Below are 15,279 nucleotides of genomic sequence, written 5' to 3' on the forward strand. Positions count from 1 at the left end.
GGTAGTAGCTCAAAGTCATTGTGTATGCTCTAGAGGAGAGTAACTCAAGAGACATGAGAGGTTCTCACTGCTTTGCATATATTCCATGGTCCACTACACTCATCCTTAAATAGTTGCTACTTAAACAAATATGCTTTCGAACCTTTCACCATTTGCAAAAAAAGTGATTTAGTGTAGTGCGCCCTCTAGTGCTACAATGCAGCCCGGCAAGCTTGGTGGTTGAGTGGTTAAGACATCTGCATTAGTAAGCAGGAGGTCGTGGGGATCGAGTCCCACCTGAGTAAGCTTGTGAGTTTTTTTTGGCAAGCTCTTGGACAAGCACTGAGCATACAGGGCTTATTAATTTACGTTGGGTAAGGGCAAAAAACCTGTTATATAAATTAACATCTCCCTAATGCCAAAAAAATACATCTTGAAATTATCAGAGCTTACAACATCAGTGTAGTATCTACCTTTGGGCACACTTCCGGGGACATCCCGATGGAGAACATATGCAGGATGACATGTTAGAAAACATCCTCAACTTTCACCTCATGCTACCTGATTAATGTCTCGTAAAGGTACTGTTCCCATGGCAAGACAATCCTGTCCTCTGCTCCTAGACCTTGAGAACCCTCACTGGGGTGGGACACCTCCAGATGTACCTGATGGCTTCCTCTTTTTTTTCTGTGAGTTTTAACACTCCCCCTTTTTCTGATTCTTTTGGCCATACTAGACACTAATCACATTTCTTTCTCATTCAGTGCATCTTCGCCAACCCTCCAGGGTATGGTGGTGACTGTTTGGGTAGGATGAGCCCAGTGGACTCCTCCCCCACAGTAGTGTGGGAGAGTCGGCTTGGGAATACCTACCCAAACAGTCAGTGCCTGCCCATCCTCCCAACTCTGGCTTTCAGACCTTGCATTCCAAAAAAGGCTGCATCATAGCACTAGAGGATGCTTTAAAGTTGATCAGGTTTTTTAGCATATTGTAAAAGCCATGAAAGGAAATTTGCTAAAGTAGCAACTGTTCAGGTAGGTATTCCCTAGCAGACTTCCTCACTACTGTTGGAGAGGATTTCCGAAGAAAACAGAACTATGCAGTCAGAGGTAATTTCATGTCAGCTATTCGTGAGAAACAATTTTATGAATGTGTTTATATGATCAGACCTAAAATGTAATGACATCATGCTTGGTTTACATATGCACTTTCCTATGGGGGCTGAAGGGATCATGCCCCACCTCTCTACCATTGGAAAGAAGACATGTAAACAAGGCGTGACATCATTAATATTGAGCTATTCAGAGTAACTGTACCTGATAAAGGTGATATGTTGTGGCACAATCTTGCCTTCATTGTAAAGATATCCACTTGAATTATAATCCTTGCAAGTTGCCTGAAGAGCATTTTGCAGCCCGTTCCCACTTGATCCACCAAATTGAGGATCTGATCCACTTTTTGCCAAATTGCCGGATCAGATCCCCCAATTGGTGGATCAGATCCGGCAATTGTGTGTAGTGGGAACGCTAACCATTATAAGGTGGATCAGGATCAGATCCACCTTTCTTGATCCTCCTCTGGAGCAGGATACAGATCCCCCAATTGGTGGATCAGATCCGCTAATTGGTGGATCAGATCCGGCAATTGTGTGTAGTGGGAACGCTAACCGTTACAAGGTGGATCAGGATCAGATCCACCTTTCTTGATGCTCCTCTGGAGCAGGATACAGATCCCCCAATTGGTGGATCTGATCCTGCAATTGGCGGATTACGATCAGATGGGAATGCAAAAAGTGGATCTGATCCGGCAATTTGACCTGTCAACATCCGTCCGCGCACGAGTGGTGCGAAACTTTTGCGGTCTGATGAACAAAGAAATATGTTTTTTGGCATGAAGCTCATGTGAAATTTTTAGCGAGCACTGCATGCATAATTAACAACCGCTGAACTACGGGCTAGCAAAATGTGTCACCACGCATGCGCAATGCATACAAGCTGTGATGTGTGCCTTGCCCTTTCACAATTTTCGTTGCACATTCGTCCGTTTCTTAACCTTTTTCGTTTGTGTAATTTCACTTGCTTTCCATCAAAAACTAATTCCTTGTTAGTGTATAGCCCGCACCATGTGACAGAGTATCAAAAACGGAAGCAAAGTTTGAAGAGACAATGTACTAGGCTGAACATTCGGTCCCATTCAAGGTCGTCATGTCAGTAGAACTCCGCACCCAAAACACCACAGGGTCACAGGCATGCCGCCCCAGCACGCCACACTGCCACAGAGCGCACGCTAGCAAGCTAGCACATGCTCAATACCGAACTCAGTAACATTTCCGTCTGAAAAGGTGGATCAAGCGCTAGTAGGAACGCGACTTGCGGTTTCGTTGTGGTAAGATAACGATCACACCAAAATGCTGGATCAAGATCCACCTTTTCCCAATTCAAGTGGGAACGCGCTGTGAGTCTGCACAACAATATCAAATTTCATTTTAATATCCATGTATTGTAACTGATGAAAGAGATATGGGTAGAATGTTTTGGGGACATTTTCTTGATTGTCTTTGTACAGCAATTAAATGAGATTCTGAAGGAAGGTAAATTACAGCTGGATGACAAGGGCTGTCTTATACACCAAGAAGCAGAATCAGTTGAAACCTACCTCAATCAAGAAGATCCTGAACCAGCAATGGCAGAATGTTTCAGTGATGGTTGCTATGGATCAACAAGTGTAAGTTAACTGAATAGTTGTTTTTGATTCTTTGATAACCCTTCTTTTTTTTTATTTGTTCCTAATTTTCTGCTTGTGTGGATCTACAATGAATAGTTCCACAATGGTGTGTGATTCTGACATCTGATCACCAACATGGAAATAGGAATTGCATGGAAATAGAATTCTCGGACCCAGAAAATTTCAGCCAAAATTGAAACAATAAATATCTGAAAGCCATTGTTAATTAGCTATGGTAGGTTCTACAAAATATGAGACATTAGAAAATAATGAACTTTGGGGATTCTTATTTCCTGAGAGCACTGATGACTGTGCCCATCTTCCAACTTAGCCAGAGTTGAATGAATGAGTTGAAGTCTTGAATGTCAGCTTTTTTGACATACATGAACGACCTGTAATCCTAACCACCTAATAGTTAATGGGAAGTATTAATTCCCACGGTAATTTGGTAACAGATTGTAAGTGGTGACAGGATAATGCTTATGTACAGTTAACTCTCGATAACTCAAAGTTGGTTGACTCGAATCTCCACTTATCTTGAAGACATTCTTTGTTCCCCCAAAAGAAAAGGCTTTTATATACAAAATAATTCCACTTAACTCAAAGTTTTTTAAAGGCCACCACCAAATCATTGACAATGAGTGGAAAAAGAATATTATGCTGAAATTATGGGTCCTTTGTGCAAACCGCACTTCTCCTTTTTGCATGAAGATATGAGTGTACTTACTGCCAGTGCCTTTGTAATCAATTTGTCACAACCACAGCCACAGTAAATCCTGGCTTTCAAGCAAGCCTGATTGTTATTGAGGCCCAAATGTAGCCCACACGCTTGCAGTCCAATCTTTGATTCTTTATGGTGGCTACGTGACCACACTGAAGCAAGCTTTGTGCATGCCATGGCTACAGCCTGGCTGCTGCCACCTGCGCAATCGCAGTATTCGTGCACCGCTCAAATGCTGACCATCCAGTCACAGCCCGTGTCTAGACATAATAAACGTGTGTTACCAGTGCGGTGCTGGAAATGTGCTGTTTTAAAAAAGGTACTAAAGGAAAGGTGAGAGAATGAACAGACTTAGAAGTTTTGAAAAATGGCATGTGGCATTGCATTTTGCTTTATCTCTTGAAGAAAATACTTTATGTACTTGTATTTTGAGTACTGTAAACCCCCCTTGTGTTGTATCCTGTTGAAAAGGATGTGTTCCGTCTGATAGAGGTAAGAATACTTGACAATATACAAATAGTGCTTAAAAACCATTAGGTTCTAATCTGCCCAATTAAAGATAAGGTCAGATCTATTTTGATGAATTTTTTCAAAAAGAGAATGCACAATTGCAATATGTATGCAAAATTACTATTACTTTGATACTAATATTAATAAGGAAAATTGACTTGTCGCAAGTTATTCACACACCTTCCTGCATCTTTTGCCCTACCTTTGTTCAGACAGACGGTAAGTATGATCCCCATCCGTAGTTGAATATTTAATCCTGTTATGTTGTTGTTTTTTTATTTTAGCAGAGAGTGTATGAACTTTCTTAAGTTTGTCTGTGCATAATAATGAGGATTGCATTACTAGTGTAGTGCATATGTAATTCTGGCAGGCTGAAAAAGAGAGAACACAGAAGAGGTGATTGGAATAGGTAGCAGATGGTACAGCATTTAAGCATGCTGGACCACACCACCCAGACCAGAGCACCACCCCATCAAGGGTCACTCCACTTTCAAGCAGGGGATCTCACTCTCTATGAAAGCACAGGTGTTAATGGTGCAGGCTAAATCAAGTTGAAACTCCAACAGCAAAAAAAAAAAGTGGTTTAGGGTGTACCATAAAGAAGAAAGAAAATAGTAAAAATACAATTCAAAGGGAACTGTGCATTGCACAAAGCAATGTTGCATTAAGGCAAAATTAGTCAGTGCATTGCTATTTGGCATGACGGAGTGCAATATTAGCTGTGTATTGCTTGTAGCCTCTCCTCAAGACCACGCAGAGCAATAGAGGTTGTAATAAAGCTTGTAAAAGGTTGTAACAAATTATCCCTAACCACTTAATCAATTAATTGTTTGTTGAATGTTCAAAAATCTCATTGTTGTTTGAGGTTACCGGCATCTAATTGTCAGGTGTCCTTTTGTTGTGTATCACCAAATTGCAGAGAGCATCATGGTCATCATAATCAGCAGTATACATGTATTTCCACCAAAACGGATCTGCTCCCTTAACCTTTAGGTCACTCTGAGTGATCTCTGGACTGAGGAGGAACCTGAGTTTAGGCTAGAGTCAAGACTCCAACTGGTTTCAGACTTGACCCCTCAAACTTAGTTTAGGTGCAGGGAAACAACCTGCCACAGTATTCTCATAATCTGTTTGAAATCATCTGGTTCATTGACCATTTTAAATGATATTCATATGTTGTTAAATGAGATTTGAGAAGAACCCTGAGGTACTTTTACCTTGCAACCTTGCATTAAATGTTCATTAGAAATTTGGGTGATTGTTTCAACAATTGTGTATTTTCTCCTTAAAATGTTATTGATAGAAAACACTTCATGTTGGTGTTGATTCCGTCCAAGTCGACTTTGGCCAGTGCCTAAATCTGGGTCACATAGAGTCCAAGACTGTGAATGTCACCAACCACACCAAGGGCAAGATGACAGTGACATGGATGACAGATGTTTCCAACGTCTTTTCAGTCACACCCATCACATGTGATATCCCACCCCTCAAGATGACATCTTTCAGGATATCCTTCAAACCAGTAAGGACCCACTTCTGTTTATTTCATTTCTTGTAATGGGCATTTGTGTAAATCTGGGGAGGTACATCTTCCCCATTTTTTCATTTTCTTATTTATTTCTTTTTTTTTTTGAGGGGGGTGGGCTTTGGAATCATCCCCCAACTTTTTTTGTAGTGAGAAAAAAAATTAAGGGGGATTGTTAAGAATTTGTTGAACTTCCCAACAACTATCATGTATTCAATAGCACTCAGAAAGAGAACAATAAAAACCCATAAATATGTTGCCCAAGTGTGCATGGTGTGAGGTTCTGTTGGAATATAATACATATTACTGATGTACATGTACATCTGTATCATGAAACCGCTCCCTATGTAGTGTCATGGTGACAGCCAACCTCCCTCACCCCACACTTTTCAAATTGCCATAGCTGTGCAAGTGCATTTCGAACACAATTCACACCACTGGTAATAGGTATCAAGTATTTATTCAGGTCACAGTTAATTTAGCTTGCATTGAATGACTTGTATGGGATTACAACCATGTAAGCATGTGTCATTAGTGTAGGTTGTAATGAATTTAAAAGTTTTAATGTAAGTTCTGAATAGGCTAAAATAATGTTTTCAGATCTGAAGAACCATCAAAAACTCTGCACAATCCAAAATGGATTGAAGTTTCTCTTAAAAAGTACTGAATCACGTTAAATGAGCATTTTTTTTTTAAATTCAGATTTCCAGTTTCCTGTAGAGCTTTCTCTGTTTTGCCATTTGTTTAAAGTACCAATAGACAATGTTCTCACCCAGGTTCCTTACCAATTACTGTAAGTTTTATTTACCTAAGATCAGTGCTTGATTTCCTCAAAATGTTTGCAAATGAAGAACTGCTATTCAATATTTGCTTAGTAATTACCTAATTTTTGTGGCAGTTTCTTTCTCACAATAGAACTGCATGAAATCGCTGAATATCCATCTAAAAGAAAAAAATAAAACATTGGTCTTTCAGAGAGTTTTCAGAGCAAGTGGGTTCTCAGTCTAGGGCCAGAAAATTTTTAAAGTAGGTAAAGCACGCATAAAGTACCTAAAATAGGGGTAAAATACCTGCTCACGGGATCCTGCCTAAAACAGCTGCACTTAATGAACATCAATGGCTAGATACACCCGAGGATCCTGCCTCTTTTTTCTATGAACTGAATTGTACTGTTGAAAAAAATCTTGCCTCCATTTTGCTTGCAAAAATGTGAACTCTTGTCTTGGCTTTCTTGAGTGGTTGGTGATGACTTACTTGCAAAAGGATATGTTGATGTACCCTGATGTGGTGCACTCTGATTTTTCACCTTGTGTGCCTTGCTGGAGCAATGTTCTGACCTCGAATTTTATTATAAGTGAAATCGGAAACTCCCAACACTCTGATTTAAAAATCTCAATTTTACAATAATGTCTATTTCTATTTTGGCTTGATTTTTCTATTTTTTCTGAAGTCCAAAACGAACTCCCGAAAAATGCACCCAAAATGCAAAAAGAATCTTCTAACAAACTGGTAGTTGGGTAAGTGGAGGTAGTAATAATTACAGAGAATTTATCAACTTCAAAGAATTTCTTCCACGTTTATTTGGGCATGCTCAGGGAACACTCAACTGAATTCTTGTGCACAATGTTAGGGGACTTGACAATGTTATGTACAGTCTGATGGCATACGATGCACTGTGCATGCTTTACATTGATCCCTTTAGCCAAAAGCATAAGTACGTTAGTCAACAATGAAACATCCATCACTTTTTTATTCCAGCCAGTGTATGTTGAACTTGTTTTTCACACTTCCATTCATAATTTTTACATTTGCACAACCTTCAGCATCAGTACCCTAACAAACTGCACACAAAATAAAGTTGCTGAAAATGCGTGTTGAAGCCAAATTTTCCTCAGGACAAGCACACTATAACCAATGGTTTGGTAGATTTGCAAGCATGTGGCCATTTTTCTGAAAGGTGTAATTTCCCTTGAGCAAAGAAACAATTTATGACAAAGACATGCCACAACATTTCTAACCTTCCTTGATGAGAGATATGGGACTGGCTGGAATATGATGAGGGTAACCATGGAATGCGCTGAGTATGTAGTTGGTGTATCAAGTTTTCTAAGGACAAGGATGGTCCTAAATCATCATTTGTTACTGGGAGCACAGATTTTGGTCTAGAATTAAGTTAATACGTTGACTGCCACCTACAAGTATACCTGTAGTCACATGGATACTGGATCCTGCTTCTATGAGTAGACTCGTAGGAAATGAAAGGCTACTGTACATGTAATATAAATTAAATACACTGGCATCACCAAAAAACACAACAAATGTGCTTCTGGCATTGTTGAGGATGTACATTTGTAAAATGCTCATGTTCAAATAGACACCGGAAAGGCGCCTGTTAAATACATGCAGATGCGTACAACACTTTGCAAATGGGAATGCCCCTTTGAAATTATAAGCGGCAGCCGACATGTTAAGACCATCGAACTATCAGTAGGATAAGTAGATTTATCAAAGTGCTGATTCTCCTGGTTACCATGAAAAACAATTTCAACCCCTGCAGTCTGTCTTCCCTGGTTTTGCTTGTCAGAGATCTGAAAGTGAGATAATGGTTGCCTACATGTATGTCTCTTGTTAGTTATTTAGTTACAGGGCACCCGGCCTTTACAGGACAGCCAGCCTTTACATATGAATTAGTTACGTGTATAAGATAAAGTGCAGTGCCAGGGAAATCAAAAAGAGGATGAAGAAAAACCATATTGTTGTGACCTCTGTAGCTTCAGTTCATGCAGCTGGGCCTTGTAATCTTGATATCTTTATGGCAACCAAAAAAAGTGAAAATTTAGTTTCTGTTATACTTTTACTAAGCAATATGTATTATGTCTTCAGTGCATTCACGAATCCAATTTGCTCTGTAGTGGCTTTCATTTGTTCATTTCATGCTTTGAAAGGGAAAAACTAGTGTAGTCATCAACAAAATATTTGATAAACACTTGGCTTTTCATCACCTGCAAAAGTTTAAGCTAATCTGGTATTTTGTTGATTGTTTAATTTATATTTGTTAATGCTGAAATGCATGGAGGGAATAAACAAAATATAGCACAGGTGTTTTTTCAGACTTTTTGTTAATTTACACACCCATTTGTGGATTATGCTGAGTGTGAGACAATTCCAAATTAAAGAATTTAATTGTAAGTACTAAGCACATGTATTTATGTGAGGGACACTTTTTATGTTCTGTGATTCTAAGTCTCATATCCAGTTAATTTTTGGATTGTAGGGAGCACCCAATCAATTTTTTGCTGTAGAGCTCGAAGGATACGCATTTTACAAGGTGAGTTATGATCTTGAAACTACTGAAAGAAAGTGTTACTGTTGACTTGAACGTCATTGGAACTTTATCTAACTTAATATTTAAGGTTTTTGTGAAACAGTTAAGCAGGTTTTAGATTTATTTATATGGAAATTTGCCTTTTTCAAATGAATTATTCTCGCCATTTTATTTTTTTATTGCTCCCTCCAAAAGTGTCGAAAAGACTGTTCATTCTCAAATGTAATGTGGAGGTTTTTGAAAGTAAAAATCAGAAAACCTACTTGCATGTACATGTAAGTTCTTTCAGCTTGGGCAGAGCCTACCCTTCCAATACTTTTTTTCTTCCAGTCACACCAGTCTGTGTGGAGTAATTCAAGTCCCTCATTGCTACTTTTCACAGATAATTCATGTGTACATAAATGCTAGGATGCTGTTCAACATTAATGTTACATTATTTGCAGAGCATGCGAGACTATCGTTTGGTACAAGATGAGACCTTCTGCCCTCCTTGGTGTCTGACTGTCTCTGCTGTTGGTCATACCTTTCAGCCAAACAGTGAAACCTTCTTGCCCAAACTCACCCTTGATGCACAGAAAGTGGTAACTCAGCTCATTTATTAACTTCAGTGGATGTTTACTGAAACCTACCGGGAAAACATTTCTTTAGGACATGTAGCCTAGTGGATACGGTGTTAACTCAAAAAAGGTTGTCAGTTTGAATGAAGCAACTGGGCAAAGAGGTTTGACGTTGGGCAAGCCTGTCTCCTCTCAGGAGGTAAAAATGGGTACTTGTAAGTGTAGAGATTCAACTGATTTTGCAGCATATAATTCTCAGGGAGCTGAAATAATTATAGGAATGTTTATGACCTCAGTGATCTTCAATATTGGTAATCAGTGGCGCAATCTAGTTTCTTGGATTGTACACTATAAACGCTCACCATTATTGATATTACAATATTTTGCAGGTTTTTCCAGCCGTGTATTCAGGGGATTCTTTTTACAAGACTATTTTGATGACCAATAATGGCTCCACACCAATTCACTACATGCTGCCAAAAGGCCCTTCAAGGTAGGTATACTTAACTATTGTATGAGTTGTTACAAGTAATTGTTGTAGTACAAGCTTGTCACGTCTGACAATGGGTGACTCTCAATGTCTGTGGATGCTTTCAGCTCAAAAGGGTGAGCTGGTTTTCTGTTTGAGCTGTGCCATGTTTTGTCTGAGCTTTCCACACCATGTAACGGAAGGTTTAGTGGTACCATTTGGAGGGTTTCAAACCAAAGATACTCAGATTCTTTTGGGGTGCATTCATTCCAATGCTGTTTCTTCCTCTCAGTCATTCATTATGTACCACTTCTCCAAATTACAGATGCGTGGTAATGCAGTTGTTAAGCAGACTTGACCAAGCTAGCAGATCCTACTCCTAACTTGTCTCAATCCTCATTTTTGCATGGCCGAGAATGTCATTATTAGTGATTTGGTGGTACTATTTGATCTTCACATTCAGCCTCAGTGAACATTAATGAACACGCTTTTCAAATTCTCTCTTCCATATAAGAGGAATTAGAGAACAATTGGCTGCTAGACCACAAGCCTTGTAGAGAAAGAGAGGCCCTTCCTATTCCAGACCCTAGAATGTAAGGAGCAGAAAGCAGCCCGGTGTTAACTGTCTCATAAAGTGGATACGAAGCTGCAGCATCCTCTCAACTTGTTTATTACAGCAGCCTCTCACTTTGTTGATGTCACTGAGGATGTGAGTGCTAGTAACGTCAGGCTAAGCTTTGGTTTATTTACATGAACCTACTCTTGCATTAAAATTACCCAAGAAGAAAAGTTGATCACATCTTAGGACTGCTGCAAGAACTTGTGCTGGCCTATTGTGGAAGAGGACATTTTTCAGTTGGTATTTGGAATGTAGGTGCATAGACACTGATAACAATTCTTTCAATTTAATTAATTAGTAGGCTTAATCTCTTGACCCCCTCCCACCTTACAAAATTAGAAAAAAATTTCCCCCAAAAAATTGTTCATTAGTCTATGCCCAGTTTAAAAATCAAACTTGCTTGTAAAGTCATGTCAGATAACGACTGCCGGACAGATTGCAGGTTGTTACCTTTGCTAACCCAAACTCCGGCCAGGGTTTGTTGTTTGCCACACTCTTTGTATTTAACCATCATCTCTGAAGCATCTTCCTGCATATTATAGTTAACTACCTTCAAAATTACATGACATTACCGCATCTATTTTGTGAAGAATATGTTCTGTGTATTACTCCACAGGGGTCAAAATTAACAGTGGTCCGCTGGCCATTTACTTTTACACAAAAAAATTTGGCTTGGGCCATAAATCATCGTCCATTCTCCGAATCCAGTCTTAAACAGACATTTAAGACGAGCCATGCATATCTTTATTCCCATTCATAAATACCTTTGGAGTCATATATTACACCAGGTTAAAGCTATAAATTTCTAAAGATATATCTATGTCACTTTTTTTCAAAGACCCCTCTAGCCATATTATGGTATCTGCCTCTTGCAAGTAGTCAAAAATATTCTTCTTATATGGAGATTAAACTATGTGAGATTGCAATGAGCCAGTGTAGTGTCAATTTGGGACTCTCAAAATGCAGACTAATTGGCAGTACAATGAAATGCCGCTACAAGGAACATGACGGGGTCCACACAAAATTTTGGTATTGTGGTCGTTCTGTATAAAGATTTTCACGGATGCATACACCCATTCCAGAACTCCAGCCCATATTCAAATGTGTACTGGCCCGCCCACCCCACAAACTATTTTGACATGAGGCATTGGGCTGCAACTTAAATGCACAAAAAAGTTGAAATAAAAAAGACTGAAAATCCCAGCATTTTTAAATGTTAGCCACTTGCTGATGGGTACTTTTAAAAATGCAGTGCACACATATGGGAGATTTTAAAGATTTTTAGTTTTCAAAATTCTTCAAAAATTCATCATTTCATTTGATGGACGTTTACACCCACATGAATGACTGTTTGGGGGCTACTCTAAGCAGACAGGCAACCTTCATTGATTCCTGAGTATTTGAGCCAGGCCTGCCACCCTGTAAAGAGAGCCCAGAATTGTGATGTGTTGCATAATTTCCTTTGTCTGCAGTGAATGCAAGTGGCATCTTTTCAAACACGGCTGGATTAGCATGCAGTGGTGCTGTGCCGCTCATCTATGGGGCCCTTGAGTACTTTTGGCCGTGATGCTAATCCGTGGCACGCAATGCCCAAAACAGTGGCGTACTGTTTAAAAACAGTGACAGATTACCTTAAAAATATGCTAGCCGAAAAATTATGGCAATTCCCAGCAGCAGGTCTTTTGTTCCAATACATATTTTTTGTTACACGTTTCATCTGAAGTGTAGTCCTTACTGGAAGTAGAATTGCAAAATGGAATCAAGTTTTCCTTGAGTCAGTGCTTAGAAATCGCATTTGACTTGTTGATAAGATGGCACTTAATAAATGGGTCACCCCGTGAACCATTCAAATACAGTAGCACTGGATGCACAATTGTGTACATGTCTGAAGTCGGCAATGACATGTCAGGCAAGCATTTTTAAAAAGGTTGAAACTAGCAAAATATTTATCGGAGATTTCTGCTTGTCAAGTAACAAATGCTGATGCCTGTCTGCATATTTATTTCCTTTTTGGTAGTTTTTGAGCTCAAATCCCCCAGTTTGATAAGTGGTTATCGTGCAAGGTTTTCATGCAGAGTTGCCAGTATTGCATAGCGTACACGTACTCGGCAGCTGGTCTAGATGGCCACCTGTGGACACATGCACATCACATGAAATGCATGCTTCCCACAAATGATACAAACCATGCCATGTATTGGCTGTTGTGCCATCATAGTGAGTTTCCTCAACTTTGAGTCATTATTGTCAGTTCTAAATGTGTTTTGTTTGTTAAAAACAAGTTTGTAAATGTTAAATGAAGGTGCACAGAAAATTAAGTAGCCAAGGGGGATGTTCAGTATTTACGAATGTCCAATATAGCAATGTTCATTATTGCTGTGTTCCACTGTATTGGACAAACATAAGTGAATATTGTAAATATTCAACTAGTACAGGAGAAAGTGGAGGAAGTTTCACAGGAGTCTGTATTTCATGTGACATTGGAAAAGTATTTTAAGATCAACCAGGTGGTGTTTTACCAACCACATGATGGGCTCTCAACTAACAGGAATAGCTACACTATATTAGGTACAAAAGGATGCTGATGAAAAGTATTTCTTTCTATACATGAATGTTTCTAACAGCACATTCCAAGTCATACCAACTAAAGGCCTCCTTCGAGACAAGTATCAGCTATTGGTTGTAAAAACCACACCTCAGCAGGAGAACATGCAACAAAGACACCAGCTTCAGTTCCAATTAAATGATGACAGTAAACACAACAGAACTATTGAGTTATTGGGCTCATCTGGGCAGCCTAATATCCTACTAGATTCAGAGGTTAGTCTGAAACATTCAACTTGAAGTCTACTTGTCACAATTCTGATTTGGTTTAGATTTTTGATGGAAAACATTTAACCCCATTAACAGCTTATGTGATCTTCAGTAATGGTTTCAAAGAGACCATGTGTACACACAAAAGAGGATTGTGACATGTCCACTGAAGCTTGTTGAAGTAAATCCATGTGTACGACTCATTACTACATCAAGTTATTTAGTGGCAAATCCTGGAATTGGTGTAAATGATAAAATAACAGTGAGAATTGTACAAATTGTAGTACGAAATGATTATCAGGCATCAATATTTTAGTTTTAACTAATCACTGATGCACTTATACATTTTCATGTACAAAATGAATCTCCTCCACCCAAAAATATCTGTTCGTCAGAGCTATTTTCTTTTACCATGTATTCTGGTTGCTTAATACATGTAGCTATACTTTAAATTGTCATAAAGAAATGTTGTTATTGAATATTGATTGAACATGAAGACTCAAGAAATTATGGTTTTGTGCTCTTCTTGGTTTGTCACAGTACATTTGTCATTTTTCAAAGCTTGTTTTCTCCAAATCTCTAAATTCCTTATTTCATGAAAGTAGATAATCTGTAAAGTCAGATTTGCTTCAAAACATTCTGCACAACGGGTCAGATATGTTCATATCCTAAGTTAAAGGGAAGAAAATGGATCACTCTAGTGTCGGTTATGAATAAAACGTGATAACCCCATTAACTTTCACTAATGACATCAATGACATGGCTCTATGAAAGTGTAAAACCTTGAAGCATTGTCATTTGTTTGATGAATGAGTGTTCTCTTGTTGCCTTATTATTTTGTACCAGGGAGTGCTGTTCTTAAAACCAACTTGCATCGGTACTTCATCCCAGCATAGCTACGTAATCAGGAACGTTTCCCGCATTCCATTACAATTCACTTGGAAATGTAGTCAAGAGGAGGAAGCATTGATCAGTGTGGAGCCAAAGACTGGGACCATCCTGCCCAATGAAATTCAGGTGAATAAAAATTCTTTAAAGAGCAACTCAAAGGAAAACATGTTTTCTCTGATTTTATCTGTTCGAATAAATATGGAAGCATTTTGTGTCAAATGCATTGTCATTTGTCTTCAAAGCTCAACTATAACAAGCTAAAAAGGGCTTTTTTTCTGTTAATGCTAAGATGCAAATTTTGAACATGCTGAATGTAGATTGCATCATTCTGAGAAAACAGAGAAATCAAGGGGAACCCTCACCCTGTGTTCATAGTGGATAAACCATTGTGCTTGTCAAACAGCACATGTAGTCATTGTCTGTAGCCATTGTAACAGAGAACAAAATTTCTGTTTTCTTGAAAACTACAGCATTTTGGGCAGGAATATTTTACAGACTGATTGAAGCTGTTAAGTACTTCGAGTAAGATATTTCAAGATTATACGGTAGTCCACATGGGGTATTTTACCAGAAGTGTACACTACCTTTAACACAGATGCTAAGGGAAGAAAAATAGCTAAGAGACAAGATTAAAAAGATATTGTCTTCAAGAAAAAAAAAAATCATAAGCTTACTCGGGTGGGACTCGAACCCACGACCTCCTGCTCCCACCTGAGTAAGCTTATGATTTTTTTTTTTTTTTTAAAGCTCTCGGACAAGCACTAAGCATACAGTGCTTATTAATATACGTTGGGTAAGGGCAAAACCTGTTATATATAATTAACATCTCCCCAACGCAAAAAATACATCTTGAAAATAGTTCGCGGTACCTGCTGCTTCATTTGACTCGGACCGGCCAGCCGACCTCGGCAAGCTCGGTGGTCGAGTGGTTAAGACATCTGCACTAGTAAGCAGGAGGTTGTGGGTTTGAGTCCCACCCGAGTAAGCTTATGAGTTTTTTTTTTTCCGCAAGCTCTCAGACAAGCACTGAGCATACAGTGCTTATTAATATACGTTGGGCAAGGGCAAAACCTGTTTTATATAATTAAGATATTGTCTGTTTGCACGCTGAAATGCTGAGATGGAAAGGATTAATATTTTTTATGGGT

At 38.9% G+C, this 15,279-nt stretch overlaps 1 protein-coding gene across 4 annotated transcripts in view; it reads left to right on the top strand.

Moving 5' to 3' along the window:
- The window catches only part of cfap65 (cilia and flagella associated protein 65), a 340,657-nt gene that overhangs the window by 181,978 nt on the left and 143,400 nt on the right, over nucleotides 1-15,279 (top strand). For all 4 annotated transcript variants that reach the window (XM_022246076.2, XM_022246058.2, XM_022246112.2 and 1 more), the window contains exons 12-18: nucleotides 2,545-2,703; nucleotides 5,238-5,456; nucleotides 8,734-8,787; nucleotides 9,228-9,365; nucleotides 9,731-9,834; nucleotides 13,051-13,246; nucleotides 14,087-14,257. In XM_022246076.2, coding sequence (XP_022101768.2) covers nucleotides 2,545-2,703; nucleotides 5,238-5,456; nucleotides 8,734-8,787; nucleotides 9,228-9,365; nucleotides 9,731-9,834; nucleotides 13,051-13,246; nucleotides 14,087-14,257 — 1,041 coding nt within the window. The remainder of the gene's footprint in view (nucleotides 1-2,544; nucleotides 2,704-5,237; nucleotides 5,457-8,733; nucleotides 8,788-9,227; nucleotides 9,366-9,730; nucleotides 9,835-13,050; nucleotides 13,247-14,086; nucleotides 14,258-15,279) is intronic.

The sequence above is a fragment of the Acanthaster planci genome, linkage group LG03 (genome assembly GCF_054643075.1).
Source record: "Acanthaster planci isolate LZ-2023a linkage group LG03, COTS_SCS, whole genome shotgun sequence".
Classification (NCBI taxonomy): Eukaryota; Metazoa; Echinodermata; class Asteroidea; order Valvatida; family Acanthasteridae; genus Acanthaster; species Acanthaster planci.